The 21,133-nt window shown below is 41.7% G+C and overlaps 2 protein-coding genes across 5 annotated transcripts; one reads left to right on the top strand and one right to left on the bottom strand.

The window, feature by feature from the left end:
• Positions 1-1,177: 1,177 nt before the first annotated feature.
• tgfbrap1 (transforming growth factor, beta receptor associated protein 1) lies at positions 1,178-11,638 on the bottom strand. Of its 3 annotated transcripts, none has more exons than XM_062381360.1 (13): positions 11,413-11,638; positions 9,559-10,269; positions 8,940-9,134; positions 7,662-7,816; positions 7,400-7,482; positions 5,294-5,474; positions 5,018-5,178; positions 4,442-4,499; positions 4,192-4,335; positions 3,905-4,048; positions 3,536-3,695; positions 2,770-3,239; positions 1,178-2,458 (listed from the first exon to the last, which is right to left on the bottom strand). In XM_062381360.1, the coding sequence occupies exons 2-13, from the start codon at positions 10,253-10,255 to the stop codon at positions 2,270-2,272; spliced, it is 2,637 nt and encodes an 878-aa protein (XP_062237344.1). In that variant the 5' UTR covers positions 10,256-10,269; positions 11,413-11,638; the 3' UTR covers positions 1,178-2,269. The 3 variants fall into 3 exon arrangements, with proteins under 3 accessions (XP_062237344.1, XP_062237341.1, XP_062237353.1); XM_062381357.1 differs by having other exon boundaries at positions 9,559-10,274; XM_062381369.1 differs by having other exon boundaries at positions 9,559-10,274; positions 11,409-11,638.
• A 775-nt stretch (positions 11,639-12,413) lies between these two features.
• On the top strand, positions 12,414-19,805 carry cul4a (cullin 4A). Of its 2 annotated transcripts, none has more exons than XM_062381406.1 (20): positions 12,414-13,033; positions 14,051-14,166; positions 14,528-14,631; positions 14,788-14,857; positions 14,960-15,033; positions 15,110-15,272; positions 15,357-15,446; positions 15,580-15,662; positions 15,933-16,000; positions 16,414-16,532; positions 16,618-16,810; positions 16,928-17,032; positions 17,184-17,294; positions 17,489-17,574; positions 17,698-17,796; positions 17,941-18,054; positions 18,144-18,249; positions 18,353-18,525; positions 18,643-18,795; positions 18,887-19,805. In XM_062381406.1, the coding sequence occupies exons 1-20, from the start codon at positions 12,892-12,894 to the stop codon at positions 18,980-18,982; spliced, it is 2,265 nt and encodes a 754-aa protein (XP_062237390.1). In that variant the 5' UTR covers positions 12,414-12,891; the 3' UTR covers positions 18,983-19,805. The 2 variants fall into 2 exon arrangements, with proteins under 2 accessions (XP_062237390.1, XP_062237379.1); XM_062381395.1 differs by having other exon boundaries at positions 12,415-13,033; positions 17,689-17,796.
• The last annotated feature ends 1,328 nt before the right edge of the window (positions 19,806-21,133 follow it).

The following is a 21,133-nucleotide window of genomic DNA, read 5'->3' on the forward strand; positions in this document are numbered from 1 at the left end:
CAATTGGATGAAACTTCTTATGGAGTTTGCCGTGTGTTAAGGGTTAAGATTTGTTTTAGTGGAGAGAAAACGGCAAACGTTTCTTATTTTTACTTTATATCTGAACAAGCATCTTCAGTGAGACGGACAATGGCACAAGAAACAAATATGAAAACATGGATCCACACTGATGTAAGAGTGTAATCCCATGTGCGGCAGCTTTACATCATCGTGTTCAGGGGGTTTCTCACATTCCTCCATTGTAAATTCATGCGTCTTCTGCCTTCTTGTATAAAACAGTTTTTCGAAGTGACATAGTTTGATGTAGTTGAGAATTTCTTTTTTTAGCCAAGCATCCCCTCCGGCATATGTTAAGGAAGACGTCCCTGATTGTGACTGCTCTCACAATTTAGCAACACGGGCACATTATGAGCCTGATATTAGTTATGTCTGTCTGGGGGAAGAAACGTTTACGAGGTCCAAGACGCACTTTATTGTTTTCTGACACGAACATGACGTTTGGAAAGCGCTAAAAGGAAAAGGCAGTGCTTTGTGATGACAAGTCTGTAAAGAATTTTAGGGCTTCATTATGATACCATGGGGCCGACTCCCGTCTCTGCGAGAGGTGTCAGGATTAAAAGGTTAAAGCCGTAACTCCAGCACTTGGGGGGGAGACAGTCATGAAAGCTGAGATGTATCAAGCAATATGTTCTCGGGCCATCAAAGTCACGGATGATAAAAGTTTTTGTCTTCGCCGTTTCATTCACTACTTTCATTAGGAATGCGGGAGCACTGCATCCTCATTGAGCGTTTCATTTTCCAATGCTCTGTCCCGGTAGGTTGTAATTTTTAAGGACTTCCAGGAAGATATTTTTAACAGCAAAGTTCTAAAAGAATTTCACTTGAACCAAGATCAGGGTGGTTGATAAGAGATGGAATAAAACGTAGACAGGTTTGGAGGATTTGTTCCAAACAGGTAAATATGATTTGTTTCTCCATAATAAAAAGACATTCAGATCCAGGGCAGAATCTTAGATAAGAACATTAAATCATTTCCATAAAAACCCTGTGGTTGATTGCATTTGTTTTTCAACAGATTACACCGTACTGCCATCTGGTGGGCAGAATCTTTTTTTGCAGCTTAAACACAAAAATAACAATTACAAGATAAGAATAAAATAAGTGAAATACTCACAGATACTGATTGACAATGTTTATTCACCTGTTTGGAACAAATTACCTCTTTTACTACACATTATAGAAGTTTATCAGCCGCACATTTTGACAGGACATTTGTTTAGTGTTGACAGAAGCAGGATTCAAATTAACTTTATCTATGTTATTGTTTGTAATAAACAAACAACACGATGGCAGGTGGACAGTGACGATCCCATTCAGTAACTTGATATCAAACAAATATATCTGAAGCTTGATTTCAACATTATTTCACAATATAACTGAGCCGTAATATTTGCTGCCATGTGTGCTGATCAGTAGTTCATTTGATTTGAGCTTTGTTTTTAGAAGGTCTCCACAACTGACTTGTTGATGATGATTAATGGGCTATAATCTAAACAAACAGGACATTCAACATGGAAAAGGTTTGGAATAAACTGCTGCCGTTAAGTCACTGACTGAAATATTGTCAATAGCATTGGACCACCCAAATGGATGAGGGAGAAATTAAAGCAGCACCGAGAGCAGATCTCAGGAACAAGAGACTGAAACATGACATTTCAATGAGCAAGTTAGGACATTGTTAATATGTTACCCATATGAGTTGATCAGCCGTAAAACATACCATTGGTGATACTGTTCATGCTTCAATAATATTTCTAAATAATTCAAATATTGTGAGTTTTCTGTATTTCAAGCGGTTTCTTAGATTCAGGTGTAAAACTGTAAGTGTGAAGACAAGGACGGAAACAGTACTGAACTCACAAAAAAGGTAAGCAGCCCGTCTTTGTTTAAATATATTAAAAACGGCAAGATGACTTAGATGTTGTGTTTTTACTTCTATAAAAACTTGCAATCTGAAAGTGTGGTTTTATTGAAGCACAGGAATAAATAGCTGAAATCATCGGTTTCTCCCTCACACACATACAAAGGCCAAAACAGCGTTGTTTGCATCTCTCATTAACTCCACAGCATATTCTTCATTGGCAAAGTGTGCTCTGTGCTTTTTTTGTTGTTTACCCCCTCAGTCCTCAGCCATCCCAAATCGCAGCATGTCCTGCTTTAGTTTGGTGCCACTGATCACAAATCACATGACAGGTTAAAGGATCGAGTCTCACGTGTGGTTACTGTTATTAGTTAACAGTCTCTTTGTGGGAGAGTCTCTTACTCTCTGGGCGACGCAGTGAGTGTGGACAGGCACTCCACCGGGCAGACACACCACATCGGGCTCACTGAAGGTGTTGTGGCACAGGTGGCATCCTTTCTTTTCAGACACAAAGATGGGTTTCTTACGCTCTTTCAACTGGAGGAGAAAACACACAACAGAAGGGTGACAATTAATTAAAGCAGCAGTGGACACGAAGGTGACACCATAAAATCATTCAAGGATAAAAATGTTTGCCAATTAATGTTTTTTTACTTTTAGCTTTTTATTTGGTTTATTCAAGATTGCATAATCTATTGGAAAAGGTATGAAGAGTCAGTAATAAAAGATTGAATAAAGAAACAAAATTGGTCACTTAACCAAAAACTCTAGCATTTTAAACTACACATGCATTTATTCATCTAATTTGCACATTTATTAAATGATATATTATATTATGCATTTCTCACCCTGTCGTGCAGCAGTTGAAGGTTTTCGGAGTGGGCAAGCCCCACAGCAATCTGAGAGGTGCGGCAGGCGTGCATGCTGGCCCTGACCGCTCGACCCAGAAAGGGCCGCAGCAGCTGCATCGACCAGCCTTCTGGTAACATGCGAAGGACACGGGCGGCGTCGAACACCTCGCCGTGGCGGTTAAGGAGGTCCACCGCTGCCATCTCCAAGTCTCCACTGCCACCTTCTGCTGAAGTCTGGGACTTTCCGGGATGGCTCGTCGAGTCAAGATAAACTCCCAAGAGCATGTGAAACAGCTGCTGCTGATAAGCATTGTCCCGGCAAGACGATGCCCATATGCAGAAGGCCTCGGCGGAAGGGAAGTCTCTGAGCTTGTGCACCAGTATATGCAGAGCTTTATCGTGCTCCTCCAGTTTCCCATGTAGTGTTGCACGCTCTAGCAGCAGTTGTTCACAGTTCTCCATCTTACCTAAGCAGAGCAGAGAGCACAAAACATCAGTGGTCAAAACCTGCACGATGACTTTACAAGCCAATTTGGAAAAAGGTCATACAGTTCTGGAGGATTTGCTTTTAATCCAGAACTGCACTTAAGTCTGCATTACATTTAGGACAAAACAATTATTGATTGTACTAAGATAAGCTAAACACCAGAACAATTTAGTCACTTAATAAGAGATGGTTAAAATATTGCAAAAAAACGTTTACTATAAGTTGTGACGGCAACAGAAAGATCTCTCTTTATTCACATACAAACACGTGTCTCACCTAAAAGAGACTGTGCTCTGTAGAGGTTGGACTCCCTGAGCAGGGACTGGAGTCTGTCTCTAGCACTGCTGACTTGCTGTTCATCTGTGGGGGACTGTGAGAGCAGAGACAAGACCCTCTCCAGGTACAACACAGCCAGGTGTGTGTGGAACTTCTCTTTCTGCGTCCGCAAACATGGAGAAACAAAAAAAAGATGAACTTTTCGAGCAAGCTGCTGTAATGTAACAAAATGGAAGTTAAATCCTCAAAGGGTAACATGGAGGTAATATCTTGATTAATTTCTCTGAATACGAAATTGAAGAAGAAACCTTCTCTCAGCAAAGCCTCTCACCCGCATTAACAGCAGATAATTCATCCTTTTATTTGTACCTGTATCTTTCTCTCCAGCACCAGGTGTTCCAAGTAAAGAAGCAGAGCCTGGCTGTGCTTTCCCAGGTAACTGATGACATCGTCAGAATTCAACTGTGGGTGGTCTTTACAGACAGGTCTCTTAGTGAAGATGTGGATGCCTATCTACAAACAAAAAGAGGCATGTTAATACCACTTTATGTACAATATTAGAAAAACATGTTTAAAGATCAACTTAAGGCCAAGTTGACTGGCCCTACTAATCTTCAACAACATTACTGAGGCCATTTAATGTACAGGTAACCTACGGTGGGATTCTTCAGCAAGGCCCAGTCTGCATACTTCCATACAAGGTCCTGATTGGAGCAGGAGCAGAGGAAGTCCACAATGTACTCATAAAGATCAGATCTTGTTGAGTCTTGCAGATCCCCATCTACCACACGAATCCACAACTGTCACAAACATAAGAAAAACAAATAAGTTCACATTGTCAAACATTATATTGGGGCTGATTCTTCTGTAGGAATCAATGATGGGCAAATGTGTAGGCGTATAAACCTGAAGTGCTGCTGAATCCTGACCGTTATAATGATAGAGCAGCCCAAGTGCAAAATATCTAAGAGGGGGAGAAAGAAGCACGAATGAGGCAAAGCTGATCCTTCAAGACTCAAATATTGTAACACATAATTGAATGGATTAACTAAACTGGGCACAGAGCTGGAGCTTTACCCGGGTGGGAATTAACTGTGGAGGGCAAAAAAAAGTATTTACCCAACAAAATCTTGTCGTCCCTGTAAGATTTTCAATAATTAGTGGAAATTACACTGATCCCCACAGTGCCCACAAGAGTGTTCCTCCTCCAGTTACCACAGTGTTAAGTCAAATAGGAGATGAATAAATTGAGACCACTACTTTACTAAAATCTTAATAAAACACTCAAACCAAATTCAAATAATAAGACGATATTTAACAAACTCCGTCCATCTGGAGTCGAAATAAATGGGTGATGTTTTAATTTAACCGTTTTCATGTGTCAACGCCAGTATCAGTGTTGAAATTCACAGATTTTCACACATTTTAAATTATATGAACTTAAAAAGGCGCATGTTAAATCGAAAATGATGGCATACATACTTGTGATATTTTTCTAGCCACGGGACGCTGTCTGCCATCAGGCAGGCATTGTCTGAAGCTACCAGGTCTAGAAGGCTGTCGTGATCTTGTTCAGCATACAGCTTTAACAGTGCTGTGTCCACGTCCTCTCTGCAACCATTAGCCACCTCTGTGCTTCGTACCTGTGTGTGAGGATGAAGAAATACTTTTTGTAACACATTAACAGTGCAACAAGGACGTCTGTCATGTGAACTCTGCAAAATCTGGTGTCAAAAAAAACATTTTTTCTCCATTTACCTCGCCCAAATAACTGATGAGGAATCTCTTGCACCGCAGCACCTTCTCCTGGTCCCCCTGTGCCAGATGGTTGAGATCGGCGAACTCGTGGAGAGGAGGGTGGCAGCGAGTGAAAGAAGAGGAAGATGGCAGCAGTAGAGGGTAGAGAGATATCAGCTCTCGCACATCCAGCTGACCCTTCCTGAAAATATATATATTGATACATAATCAAGAAATGAACACCATAACTCAAAACTGCTTGATCCTTAATATTTGTCCGTGGCCAAACCTTGAAACAGGAAACATGACCTCCTTGGCAGTGGCATCCATAAAATTATGAAGTCGTAAATTAATCACAAAGAGATGGAACTAAAGGTTCAACTACAGGAGCTATAAACATCAGTTACTGCTGTAACAGTTTGGACTACAATGGGCCATCAGCTTTGGTCAAATCTCCAAAATCACTTTATACAGAGAGAGCAAAGCTCCTGACGTCTAAATAAAATAGGTCTTATGAAAAGATTGTAACTAATGAATAACCCTGTAAACTGTATGACTGCTTTTCAAGGGTTTACAATTTATTTCAACTTTCGATTTGATTTCAGTCCTTGAACGCACACAGCTCAATATGTGCAGGCATGTGAGGGTCAAAAGCATCAACAATGGTAATTAAAAGGAAGAATTTAAACGCTCAAGAAAAATGAATTACTAAAATTATATTTGTAGATGCGAGAACATTCTGACTTTTCAAGTAAAACCTTTAGCCTGACGTTGTCAGACTCACAATTCTAGTCAGAATGTGAGTTTGAGACCGCTCCATTGGGCTGTGATTATGGGGCGTGTTTCAACTGACCAGGAAATAAATTTCCTCGTCGCTCAATTGGATAGACCTACAACCAATCAGAGCAACGTAGTATGTGACGTATGCTAAGCAACGCATTGTGAGTTATTTACTAACGCCGGTTTCACACCGGACGCTTCAGCGCAGCGCCAAGCCTTAAATAACAGCCGGCTCCCATCCACTCCCATGTTAAACCTTTGTGCCGGTCACACCGGAGGCTGAAACGCCGCCCTGCACCAAGGCTGCCTCGCCCCGTGCAGTGATCGTTTCGGCGTCGAGTCTATTTTTAGCGCTTGACGCGAGTGTTTCGCTCCAGGAAACACACTGAAAAACGATCTTAAACTATATAGATGACATATTTTATATGATATAAATGATCAAATATGCATCCCATACTTTGAAGTCCCCTTCTGTTGTCCTGGAGTTTTAATTTGACCAATGACATTATTAAATGTCCCCCTCTGCCCATCCACTACAGCCACACAAGCAGTGATACAGATAAAAAAAAGAGAGAGAGAGGGGGCTACGTATTCTCCACATAGGCTTGAGTGGAGAATACGTAATTTACCCCCGACACCCGACATTTAACAGAGCAAACAGCGAAGTTCTTCAACATGGATGACATTAAATTAATAATTGAAGTGGAGAAGTGCAGTGAGTTGTATGATCCTCGGAACATGTTGTATAAAGACAACACCAAGAAAGACAAATGTTGGGACGCTGTTGCTTAATGTTGGAGCAACAAGTAAGTATATGCTTTTAATCTACTGGATCAACGGGTGATATTATTAGCGCTGCCCGACGGTTCAGCGTCGCTTCAGTGTCCGGTGTGAACAGCCAAGCACCGGCGCGATAGGGATTAGCGCGGTGCTTTGGCGTCGCCTCCACGTTCTCTGTTCCTCTTTCAAAATGAATGAGCTGTCTATGTCTTCTAAAACAGACTCAATGGCAGCATCTACACATCTCAGCTCTCCAGCGGCAGGCATGTTTGTTGAAAACGAATTCAACCCAAGGGCACTTTGATGACGTGGTTGATTACATTACCGTTGATCAGCCGTCCATCATCGTATAAAGCCCGCCCTGACAATCTGATTGGCCCGGTCGGGCATAATTTCTCCCCAACGGAGCGACTCCAGACCGAACTTCCCGACCTAAAATGTTGTGGGCGGGGCTAAGTTCGTCTGGCATCCAGGCTATAAAACCTTGGGTGTGAATGGTTTAATTTTATCTCACAACCCAGCAAATGATGTTTGAACAAAAGGTGGTAAATGATCAATGACTCTTACCTGAAGTGTTCTCTTGCTTCTACAAGCTGAAGTTGGCCGAACTGTATGAAGCCCGCCTGCTGGAGGATTCGTTTGTGCAAAATCTGAACATGCGGAAAGTGACAGTATGAGAGTATAGTTTAGATAAAATACTAACAATTGTATGATTCAGATTAATTTAAAGTTATAATATCATTGAGTGATATGATACCAATGCCACTGTATTGACTATGACTCATCGTTTCAATGCAGCCATTAAAATCTAAAACATACAGTTTGTTACCTGGAACTTGTCTTTGGAAATATTTCTCTGTGCTCCCTCAGTGAGGGTGAGTGCCTCCTCCACTCTGTGACTGGCCAGTAGGTCCTGGATCTGTCTCTCCAGTGGCAGAGGCACCAGGACGTACACTCCCTTAGTGGAAGCCAGGATTACCTTCCCTATAAAAAATACAAGACTCACAGGTCAGTACCTCAGCAGCGCTCTCACACAACCAGAAATATGTATCGTGATATCACAGGTGGCTTTAGTCTTTACATATCATTTTTGAATGATTGCAGACACCAGAGGTAACAAATAGCATGTTAAAACACTCTGACAGTGTTTCCAGAGCTTTTATTCTGAGCATCAACTATCAGGATGAATGTTGTGTCTGTTTTCCAAAGCTTATCATCTTTCAGCTGCTTGGTTTTTCTCTTCAGATATTTTATGGGCATTTCACGCATTTATATTATAGATAGGACAGTGAACAGAAAGCATGAAATGGGAAGAGAGAATCGGGGGAAAGATACTCAGCACAGGCTGGATCGGAAACAAATCGCGGCCGCTGCCGGGGGATTCAAGCTTTTGCCGGAAGGTCAGTTTCAAAGAACTGTAGATATTTCAACAAACAAGTGGAGGAACCTGCAGTACAGGTGAGTTTACCAGTGCCTCCCAGTTGCATGTTTTTAAAGCTATGTAGTGTAATATTTATTTATTCTGCCACTGCACTGAAAGAAGTTCTGGAATAGAAAAAAGGTTGCCCGTGCTTTAGATCCCATGAGAGAAGTCAAGACCCCAGTGTACAGCTTGTCACAGCTTCCTTATAAAATATTTTGGTGGCTCAGTCCAGAAAACTTGCATTTTAATGAGACAGCCTGTTTTCCTCAAAAGAACACATCCCTATGAATCAGATGGACAAAAACAAATGCTTTCCACTAAAAAGTTTACAGGTCCTGGAGAATCACTGCATATCTGAAAAAATATGTAAAAAGCCTTTTGTGGCACCACACCTGTCGAGTGAGGTTTATGAAATCAAGTCCTAAACAGCAACAATGTTGATTCATGTTAATTATTACACCTGCTGGAGGCACGACCTCTTTCACCTTGTTCTTACATCATCTCACACAAGTGTGTATTATTAAGGGAGCTTATTGACTATTCATCATTAAACCTGTCACGGTGTTTAATGAATGATGTAAAAAAGGCATGGACATTAATTCGATTATTACTCTTTCATCTGTTTAATAAGTGGTTTGATTAAACGACGGGTTGATTCCCTAGGAAAGCATCATGTGTTATTACCTTCAAAGTCTTGCAGAATGTGTCCATCCCTGAATGAAAGGGTCTGTTTTAACTGTTGGTCCAACATGCTGTGGATGGTGATGAAGCTCTCATCCAAGGCCACCACGTATGGAAAACACACAGCGGCACCAATCACGCTCTCTGACCAGTTGACTGGAGCCCGCTGAGATACCCCTTCTGCATTGGCAAACATTCCTGGAGGGAGCAGGGGACAAAGGTAGTGAACATTTGTTAATGTTAAAATGTATGAAGCCTGTTTGGTTTTGATTTATTACATGATAAAAACTGTGCATAATAACTGTGGGTTGCCAACGCTGACCACACATAAATGCTGGAAACGGTTAATAATTAAAATTCTAGCAACAATTTAGCAGGGTTCACCAAATTAAATTGAAGAATAGTTTGCGTGAGGTGGACCTAGATAAGTGACCAAACATTTATGGATGGTTTAACCAATTAAGAAATAATCAAATTATTTAAGATCTGCCATAACTTTTGTTACCAACCATGGAAGACGAGAAAAACATTCAGAATCTTTGTATATGATAGTTAAAACTATATGAAAGCTTCTAAGGATCTTCAAAGACTTGCAGATACCTTGTTTTTGTTACCGACTTACCGAGACCACCTGGTGCTGCTAAGAGGAACTCCTCCCTGCCGATTGTTTTTACAATCGGCCTCCTCTCATCACTGTTGTAAGGGAAGAGGTCTTGAGAAGCTCCTGTGTTGTAGTTCAGGATCATGTATTGTGTGGCGAGGGCCAAGCACAAGAAGTAACCATCGAGACTGACAGCACACGGCTGCTCAGGAGTGGTCACCTCTTTGACCAGCTGGACTCTGTCCTCGTACACCATGAAAATCTGCACTGTCCGCCGCTTGGAGGAGAGTACTCCCATCTCCACACAGAAGGGATCACCGTTCACCGGGTTCTCATTAATGCAAAACGACGTAACACCTCTGATCTTGGCTCCGCCTCCTGCAGCCGAGGGCACAGTCTCTAACGTCACCATGTCAACGAGGAACACGATTCCATCACAGAGTACTATCAGGCGCTCCAAAGCAGAAGCAGCACGCAGCTCAGCAACTGGTTTCTTGAGGCCCAGGTATTTGTGGAGCAGCTTCTGAGGCGAGTAACTCAGTTTCCCTTTGGAAGACGTGACCTCGTCCAGCAGGAAGTGGTGGATGAAGCAGTCGTTGGTGCCCACGTACAAGTGCTTCCCACAGCATTCAATGCACTCGATGTTGATCCGAGCTTTGTCGCCCATGAGGAGATCTCGCTCCACAGCGGGGACAAGCTCAAAAGCCTTCACACTCATCTCAGCCAAGGCATCTACACTAGAGGATACAAAACAGACAGGCATCAAGAAAACTGCAGTCGAGTCAAAAACAATCAATATTAGAATGTAGTGCAAACCACGTCCTGGAAACATTAAGAGTTCACTGGCAATATCTGAGTCATAATGAGGTATGGACGCTTTCAATCTGCTTTAAAGGAAGCTCAGAGGTTTTCTTTTTTCTGACTGGTTTTCCTCTGAATAAAGACTATAAAATGCCAAATATCTGGAGTTATGGTATTAGTAAACTATAATGTGATCTTTTACACTATTTCTGTAAACCATTAACATCATTGTGAGTTTGACAAAACAGGTGACTGTCACAACACAGTGTGTTACACGTTAGACATTTGACTGTGCACAGGGTTTAATAACTTCCTGTTAACATAGGTTTGTGCTTATTATTTAATCAGTTAATAATGTATTTTCTCTGATATACATTAATATCAATTGCAGTGTGTGTTTTGCTTTGTTTTTCATTTTTGCCTGTGTATGAACTTTATTTGACGTATTATTTAGAGTCAAGCACTTATTCACATCTGTAACTATTTATATCTTAGACGAAAGTAGGTTTCTTTCAATAGCAAATATTATCAAGGGTGTCTCATTCATTTCAGTGCTGGTTAGGTAAATTGCTGCTCTTTACATAGAAGCGGATAATCCACTTTATTATCATTTCCCAGTGTTGACAGCTAATAGCATTAACGCTAGGTAGCTTGTCAAACCCACAAAGGCCAACAATAGCAACAAAACGAAGTCCACTGGTTAACACAACCTGCCAGGAGGTGGAGTCAACTGATAGTAACATATATTATACATGTGAGGAAGGTGTTGTCGGTTTTACACTTGATTAAGCTGCTCCTGGGCCAGCTAGCCGAATAAGTTAGCTAGATAACGTTAGCTTACAGAGACTGCTCCCCAGTGATGTCCATGCTAGCAGGCTAATGAAGCTAGGCTACGTTTCTAGGGTGGCTAAAGGATGGGTTGTTACTGATGTCAACACAGGAGCTGTGCTGTTGAATCACCAAAAAGAACCAGCGGCTCGTTGCTTGTTTCCACCCGTCCTCTCTCCCCCTGAGACGATGCTCTTACGCATCAGCTTTCTCCCGACTTTCCCCGGGAGCTGTTAGCATACCTACCGCTGCAGGCAGCGCTCAGGACGGCAGGCGGGTTCACCAGACGCAGGCGAGCCTCTCTACTCCAGAAACAGCGGCCACGACATAGATTCACACATGAGGATGACTTCTTCCATGCTGCTGGGGGTCGGCACCGCACCGACAAGCGGAAATGACAGCCTGAACGGCGGCGTTGGCTCCTTCCTCGTCCCGTAGAAAACACCCAGTGACACAGAGCCGCTGCTGGCTGCAGGTGATGCGGGGCTGCGTTCAAGACTGTGGGAGGGGGTTGTTGACGATTTGTTAACACATTTAAAAATTCATTTTTTCGAATCAGATTAGAGTCATGGATCTTTTTTGAGATACAATGTCACAAGAAACAAGCAAACAAACACACAATCAGCCACCTGAGATCAGAGAGTAAAGTGTTAAAATCTGTGAACTAACTTTTATTTTTTGCAGTTTGCAATTCTTACCAATTAAAAGCTGCATAGTACAAACAGTAAAGTTGATTACACAATAGCTTTGATTACGTTTAATTGGCTATAGTCTCTGATTCTATACGAGAAACCAGGATTAAAAATGATACACACGACTTTCAAAACAAGAATGATATGGTTCCCCATATAACAATGGGTTCTAATGGGATAGTGTTGGAAAATATAATATGATAATATTAAACAAATGTGCTCTAGGTATTGATAGTCAAAATGAAACGTGTTACAAAAGTAATAACACGCCGGGTCAAATTATATACAATAAAGATGAACAAATAAATGAATGAAAGAATGAACAAATAAATAAATAAAGCTTGTGAGGAAAAAAGGCTATTTCTGGGGTTTTATTTTGACTTATTATGGATTCGTCCATGGATTTATCCCTAAATTTATTCCTTCATTTATTTATTTACACAATCCTTATTAATGTCCCATTTGTGTCCTCGTGTTAAACCAGTGTGTCGGAAAATCTGAAAAAACGTTAACAAGCCGTTAAAAATCCCAAACGGTCCGTGAACGTGACTCCGCCGCTTTTCACCCAGGATGCACCTGTCCAACAGAGCTGCCTGAGAAAAGCCATTTTGTTGTGCTAGCTAGCCACATGCTAAAGAAAGCCACCAACAAAACATGGATCTGTTGTGTCACCGCTGAATGTGTCGCTGTTATGTGTTGCTGTACTGTCGCAAAACACAATAACTGAACTCGCTAAAACGTGTAAGTAGCGGAGTCTAGCATGGACTAGCCGGTGAAGCTAAAGGGGGCTACAGTTTCAGATAACACACTGCTAGCTTGTTTATGTAGCTGACCGCAGTTATGTTTTCTGTTTAATTAACCCTACGTTAGTCTGAGTTAGTTTGCGAGTGCGTGTCGAGCCGACTGCGAGTGTCCGAGCCGTCCGACCACTGCTCCCACGGCAGGGACCGTGCTGTGTCAGAGGGAAGACCCCGCGGTTACTTAGCATAACACTTGGACCCACACAGCGTTAAGCCATAGCGCTAATCTGATAATGGCAGAGGACACTCGACAGGACAAGAGAGCCAGCTTCTCTGCCATAACAGAGCACAGCACCAACGGGATGGGCCGGACCTCCGCCGTGGCCTCAGGCAAAAGTGGTGCCTCAAAGAAGTTAGTGATCAAAAATTTCAAAGGTATTGTTGGACGATCGATCTCCTCCTACGTTGTCTTTCAAAGCAGAGCATGTGAGCCAACTGTTAGATCGTACAGTCAAAACGAAAAAGTTGTTCGCCTGTGGTTTGAGTTACGTAGGTCAAGTGTAACATGCTGTCTTGGATGTGTTGATTAGGCTGTTTCTTCCACAGAGTTTGTTTTCATTACAGCACATTGGGGGGGTTATCCCCTCAGTTATTTTATCTGGTTTTGGCACATCTGGTATTAGACGTAGCCTGTGTTAAAAAAGCCACTGCCCTCCAGGTGTGGGTCCAATGATAGAAGACATATAACCTTGTTATATAACAGGTATTCACCCAGTTTGATCAATGCAGGGGGCACTGAGGACCCTTATTGGAAATTTCTCATGTCAATTAAAAATATTTAACCTAAACTAGGACGTTAGACTACAAACCACCACCAAGGCCCAACAGTCCTCTGATGAAACCACGTTTAACTTCACTAGAGCTGGATTTTTATTTGGATCTGCTTCAAATTACACACACATACACACCTGACCCCTAAATGTCAGATTATTCCTTCTCAGCAAGATCCATGAATTATTCTATGCGAAATCAACAAAAAGGCAGAATTTCGCAACGTTACAGAAAGTAAAAAACAAGCCGTGCAGTTCAAAATACCAGAGGTCTATATCTAACTACATTTAATTTGACATAACAAAACCTCCTCCCATCATTCAACTTTTGTTTTTACCAACTTATCTAAGGGTCCAAAGTGTGTGGTGTATGAAATGCTCCTGCTTTAGGTCATTGTTGTGTATCCAAGTAATATATATTTAACCCAGACAGATATAATGTTGCCTTTGACAGCAGTAAGTGGGAAGTTGTTTGATCTTTTTTAAAGAAATAGAAAAGTAAGTGGAAAAAGTTGTTAAAAAACTTCTATAATTTTCATTTGGATGATTGGGTTGTTGTTAGTATGTCGGTCCTGTTGTGGAGGGGGTATAAATGAACATTATTGCGGACTTTTTGAAACAGACAGGCCAAAACTAGCAGAGAACTACACTGAAGACACATGGCTGAAGCTACGAGATGCGGTGGGAGCCATTCAGAACAGCACCTCTATAAAGTACAACCTGGAGGAGCTCTATCAGGTTTGCCGACCTTCTTTCTCAACCCATTCTTTGTGAGGATTTTTCTCAGGCCTCGATTAGCATTTTGAAATGTTGGATTGTAGAAAACTGTCAGTGCGCAACCACACAACATGAAATAGCAAATGCTTTGTAGTTACTTGTTTTCCAACACGTGATCTTTCAGCAGATCATACAACACATACTTGTATTGTATGCTAGTGTTTAATTTAAGGTCAGGGTTAAAGTTCACCTGCAGAAATCTGTGAGTTGCCTGAGTTCGGTCATCTGTCTGAAGAGAATCTCTACTTTTATGTCTGCTACTGTAATATGGGGGACATTGGCTGTTTGCATAGAGCTGTTAACAATCTTTGTTTTCTGGAAGGCGGTGGAGAACCTGTGTTCCTATAAAGTCTCCCCCACGCTATACAAGCAGCTACGGCAGGTCTGTGAAGATCATGTGCAAGCCCAGATCTACCAGTTCAGAGAATATCCTTTTTTATGAATAGGATACATATTAAGCCCACTGAAACGTGTTTATTCATCCAAGGTGATTAAAATGTTTTCCTGAGATGAATGGTCATTCAATATTTTAGTTGAATGACTTCAGTGAATGACAGATAATTTCCTTAACATGGATCTCACAGAGTCTCTGGACAACCTTTCCTTCCTTAAGCGAATGAATCGCTGCTGGCAGGACCACTGCAGACAAACTGTAAGGTTTGATGTTTGTCACATTCACATATTTAAACAGCACTTTGCTTTGCAAGAGTGTAAATCATCTAACGCTTAGACTGCTTCCACTTTTCGCTTATAGATAATGATCCGAAGTATCTTTCTCTTCCTGGATCGTACCTACGTGCTTCAGAATTCTCTTCTCCCCTCCATATGGTAAAACTACAGTTTATTCAAATCACTCTGTTTGTTAAGGTGTTTTGTGGAGGCTGATGTTAGGTGTACGTTGCAGGGATACTGGCTTGGAGCTGTTCCGTACCCACATTGTAAGTGACAGTGCGGTGCAGAAGCGGACCGTCGATGGCATTCTGGAGCAGGTAGAACAGGAGCGGAACGGGGAGACAGTGGATCGTAGTCTGCTCAGGAGCCTATTGGGCATGTTGTCAGACCTGCAGGTACCTGATCCCCTGGTCAGCATTGTTAATAATCAGTAGATCGATTGAACACGCGTCATTTAATCTCCTGATCCTCATGTTCAGGTTTACAAAGATTCCTTCGAAGAGAGATTTTTGATTGAGACCAATCGTCTGTACGCTGCAGAGGGACAGCGGCTGATGCAGGAGAGAGATGTGAGTGAGAATCTCAATGGATCTATGTGTCATGTGGTCACATTTAGTCCTCAGTGACCCGTATTACACAAAATGCCAAGGATGTGTTTTCAGCTGACGAACGTACTGAATATGTGTGTTTGTATTTGTCCAGGTGCCTGAGTATCTGCATCATGTGGCTCGTCGGTTGGAGGAGGAGAATGATCGTATCTTGAGCTACCTCGACCAGAGCACTCAGTAATTGTTTTCTTTCTCAATATATATATATATATAATAATAATATTAATAATTAATGTTCAACTGGCTTACTGTGTTCCTTAATTAACATTAAATAATAACATCCATCTCATGTGCAAACAAATTCTCAGAGAGTAAATGGAAACAAATAACTGATGATTAGCGATGCTAAGTGAAGAGCTTGTTGCGCAGGAACTTATAAATATCTATTTGACTTTTGAACCTGCTTGCTTATACCCTCCCACTCATTCTCTTCTTATGATTTCACAGGAAACCTCTAATTAGCTGTGTTGAGAAACAACTTTTAGGAGAACATATGACTGCAATGCTACAAAAGGGTATGTGTTTGTGTGGAAAAATTTAGAAAGTCCTTTACATTAGCATGTGTTTTTGTGTGTGTCAATGTGGACTATATTTATTTAACTGCGCTAGGGGAATAAACATTTCAAAATAAACAATACCGATTTTTTCTTTCTGTTTCAAATCTTATTTAGGCTTATTTAACTCGTTTGTTTTCTGGCTCTCTGTGAACTAGTTGTGATTAAAATGTACCCGACCACTGTCTTTGACCAAAACAAACAATGCTATCTACTCTTCTTGTCGAGCTATAAACATCCTTTCATTTTCCAACTTATGGATTTGTTTTTTATTATTATTTATGATACAGCGTTTTTTTCCTTACAGTTTGTATTTATATATATATATATATATAAATGAATGTATGCAGTAATTTGTAACATTTTGGTGGCAGGTCTGGGCATCCTGCTTGATGAGAACCGTGTGACTGAGCTGGCCCTCCTCTACCAGCTCTTCAGCAAGGTGAAGGGGGGACTTCCTACACTGCTGCAGTTCTGGAGGGATTACATCAAGGTAAACACATACTGTAGATCAACAAACATACTCTGTCTGAGGAATGCATCATATTCACCTCATTGTAAACGGTCTCTGCTTTCAGACCTTCGGTGGAGAGATTGTGTGCACTCCAGAGAAAGACAAGGACATGGTGCAGGACCTGCTGGACTTTAAGGACAAGATGGACAACGTGGCACAGAGTTGCTTCACAAGGAGCGAGGGATTCATCAACGCCATGAAGGAAGCCTTTGAGACCTTTATCAACAAGAGGCCGAACAAACCTGCAGAACTCATTGGTAGGTCAGACAAAGAAATTGTACATCACGGCTGTTGTTTTTTTCAGAACTGCATATTTGAACATGGTTGATATGATTTCTGCGTCTTGATAACAGCGTTTTTGTTTTCCTATCCAGCTAAATATGTGGATTCTAAGTTAAGAGCGGGGAACAAGGAGGCTACAGAGGAGGAGCTGGAGAGAATCCTGGACAAGATAATGATAATCTTTCGTTTCATTCATGGTCAGTTACACTTCTCCATCTGTGTGTGTGAGTGCCTGCAGTGTTTATGTATATGTCTGTCTTTTCTCTCTCAGTCAATTACTTTAATTAACCACCTTGAAGCTTGTTAGACTTTGAGGAGAATTCTTGATATCTGTTTTCTTGTTTTCAGGTAAAGACGTGTTTGAAGCTTTTTATAAGAAGGACTTGGCCAAACGCCTGCTTGTCGGCAAGAGTGCTTCTGTAGATGCTGAAAAGTCCATGCTCTCCAAACTCAAGCACGGTAAAATCTCCAGTCCGATCTCTTATAGCTTTTATTACCAAGTCGCAATTAATCAGTTAATTTCTCAGATTCATAAGGACAGTTTAAAGAAATGGATCTACATGCGGTCTATTGTACTTAACGACGCATAACCCTTAACTGTCATTACCTGTCCTGTCTGTAAGATTCAACTTAAAATTTGAATGTGGTTGCAGAATGCGGAGCAGCATTCACCAGTAAGCTTGAGGGGATGTTTAAGGACATGGAGCTGTCCAAAGACATCATGATCCAGTTCAAACAGGTACGAGGAAAACAAGTGCAGCTTGAAGAGGTTGATGCCATGTGTGCGTGTTAATTCTGCTGTACTGGCTTAAATGGATTTTTCATTCGTAGCTGACATGATATTTTTCCTCAGTATATGCAGAACCAGAGTGAACCCAGCAACATAGAACTTACAGTTAACATCCTGACGATGGGCTACTGGCCGTCATACACGCCCATGGAGGTCCACTTGCCCGCAGAGGTAAGAATCTTTATGACTATTTGTGCATGAAGTCAAGTTATTGAGGAAAACAGTCAAAACTAAATATCTGTGTTCTTTGTATGTTGATGATAGTGATGTTGGTCATCAACTTGGTACAAATGTATTCTCTCTATGTTTTGTTAGATGGTCAAACTCCAGGAGGTGTTCAAGCTGTTCTACCTGGGGAAGCACAGTGGGAGGAAGCTGCAGTGGCAGCCAACCCTGGGTCACGCTGTATTAAAGGCAGAGTTTAAAGAGGTAAACGCTTGGTAAATTCTAATGGGGCATGAAGAAGAGAGAGAGACAGCTTGATAAACTGCAGTTACAATGATCGCTTTCTCCTGCAGGGCAAAAAGGAGCTGCAGGTCTCCCTGTTCCAGACTCTGGTGCTGCTGATGTTTAATGAGGGAGAGGAGTTCAGCATTGATGAGATCCGCACTGCGACCGGCATAGGTTATGCTTTATACTATGTCTTTGAATATGTGGTACAATATTCTGTAGTGGAGAGAGTTACCTGCTGTATCACACTGTCTGACATTTGTCTATTCGTGCACAGAGGAGGGAGAGCTCAAGCGTACACTGCAGTCCCTGGCATGCGGTAAAGCAAGAGTCCTTAACAAGAACCCTCGAGGGAAAGATGTGGAGGACGGAGACCGCTTTAATTCCAACAATGATTTTAAACACAAACTGTTCCGCATCAAGATCAACCAGATCCAGATGAAGGAGACGGTAAAAACACTCACAAATGTCTTTCTTCCTTCCTTCCTTTCTTTCTTTCATTCATCAAAGTATCCTCCTCAGCCAGGGCACACTTTTTCATATTTAAAATCCAATTTCCCCTCACAGGTAGAGGAGCAGGTGAGCACAACAGAACGTGTGTTCCAAGACCGACAGTATCAGATTGATGCGGCTGTTGTCCGCATCATGAAGATGAGGAAGACCCTGAGTCACAACCTCCTCGTATCAGAGCTCTACAACCAGCTAAAGTTCCCTGTTAAGGTGAGGCCTCTCAAGCTTCTCATTCCTTTGATTTTGATTTTACACACACACACAAAGCTCATCACCACCTGCTTTGCCTTCCTCTCCCCAGCCGGGCGATCTTAAGAAGCGCATTGAATCGCTCATAGACAGAGACTACATGGAACGTGACAAGGAAACTCCAAACCAGTACCACTATGTTGCCTAAAGGGGGCTCTATTGTCAGTGCCATGCTTCTCTCACAGCATGCGGACAGCTGCCCCCCCACAAAACAGCATTACAGCCCTTCAGCCACCCAGCTCTCCTCTGGTGCCCACCGTTCCCTCCATCCACAGTCCTGGACACAGCGTCCAGATCACACAGAGCTCCAGTGAGATGAGAGACACTTGGCTGTTCAGTTCCCACCCAGCGATATCTTTTTGTGGGACTGTGAGACGGGGCTGGAGGAGCGGCCCAGGTGGTTGATGGTTGGTTTATGTGACTTACAAATCTGCTAATGCAAAACTCAACTGAAAATAACGAGCACTTTCCTCTGTTTTTGTTTTGTTTTTTCCTCCTCCGGGTTGGGATTTTTGTTCCCCCGCATCCCTTTGTTCTAAAAAAAATCGCTTATTTTCTACTGTAGTTGGTTTGTTATGAGTTTAAAGATTTTTTTTTTTTGTTGGTTTTTAATTTCTGTTCAAGGTTTTCTCCACATGAATGGCTGCATACAGTGCTGAGTGTAAATCTGATTGGTTGGTTGCGTGATTTGGCAGAGAAGCAGCTGTTGAGGACATGATGAGACGTGAGGATGGATGAAGGGGTCCAGAGGGGCTGGGTCAGATGAGGGAGGGGAAGACGGGGGGGTTATAACTTGTAACACAGATGCTAAATGATTTGCAGACAAGCCACTTGGGTATGTCTTTGGGTTTCTTGTATGTTTTGACCAAAATGTCCAAATGTCCAATGTCATGTGCTGATGTTTTTGTAGATCAGATTGTATTCTATGTACGAGTGAGAAAAGTGAACTTGAATAAATGGATATTTAATGATTCAGATCTTGATTTGTGGGTCATCAGTTGATGCTTGTCGCCTCCACTGAGGAGGTGAACTCTGTGTCCGTGCTTGTTTATTTGTCAGCAGGATTACAGATGAACTACTGAACGGATTACTACAAAACTTGGTGGAAAAATGCGGTATAAAATTTTCGTTATTTTCTCAGAGAGTAACTCAAGGACCTTGATGATCTATTGAATTTGAATTCTGTTTCATAAGGGAACTGTTGGGCTGTGGCAGAGGCCAAGCGATTATTCATGCTGACATCTGCAATCTAATTGAATTTAATCAATTCAGTTTTTGCTAAATGAGAAAGATAAGGAAAAATAAAAAATATGAACAAATTAATAGTAATGAAATCATGACCAGTCTAGGCAAGTGAATAACAAGGAGGATTGTCTTTTTCTTGCAATTTTTTGGGCTTTAAAACATAGAATAACTAGCATGACCCTCAGTAGAGCAAATAGCAAATACCTCCGTTAAGGCGGAACAATCTCACGTGCTTTTTTATTGTTCTTATTGTGGAAATGAAATAGAAAAAAGGAAGCAGCCTCATGACCACAAACCAATGTAATGTGTATTCTTAATTCCCTGCCTCAGGTCAAAAGAAATAAACATAACACAGTTTTACATAGCAACACAAACTATGTCAACTAGAGAAGCACCAGTTAAACAGTCAAGAAATCTGATACAAATTTATCTAGGCCAAATTGTAGACACTTATTAATATCAGCCCAGTATTTATGACATTTTAAAAATCAAGATATAACACATTGAAAAAGAAAGTGACTCCTACTTTAAGTTAATGGAAGATGGAACTGAAAATAAAAAAGGGAAATTTTCAATACTTTCATTATCACAGAAAGAAACATGCAGCTTATCCTTTACTTTAGCAAAAGATCTTTAAAATCCCTCGGGCGTTGTAGTCTGGATTTAAGACGACTAAACTGTGCGTCTCTGGTTAAAGAGCAAGGCAGAAGTATGCAGGGAGAATGTGGCAGGGTCCTGATACAGTCTTGGACAGCAGCAAGTGAGCAGCCTCTGCGTTCCTTCAAGGGTTTTGCACCCCCTCGTGAATTGACGAAGGTGTCAGCTGACTGCCCACAACACATGCACTTGCAGCCGACACTGTACAGTGTGTGTGTGTACTTGTACTTGTACTTATAACTTTGTGAGGGCCACCTTAAGTATGAACCGTATGAAGTGACGACATATTGAGGGATAAGTACTTGCTTTTAGAATTAGGTTTAGGTTATGATAACGGTGACTGTTCGGGTTAAGGTCCGAGATGAGGTTGTCCTCGTTGAATGCAAGTTAATGCAAA

The sequence above is a fragment of the Platichthys flesus genome, chromosome 1, assembly GCF_949316205.1.
Source record: "Platichthys flesus chromosome 1, fPlaFle2.1, whole genome shotgun sequence".
NCBI classification, from domain to species: domain Eukaryota; kingdom Metazoa; phylum Chordata; class Actinopteri; order Pleuronectiformes; family Pleuronectidae; genus Platichthys; species Platichthys flesus.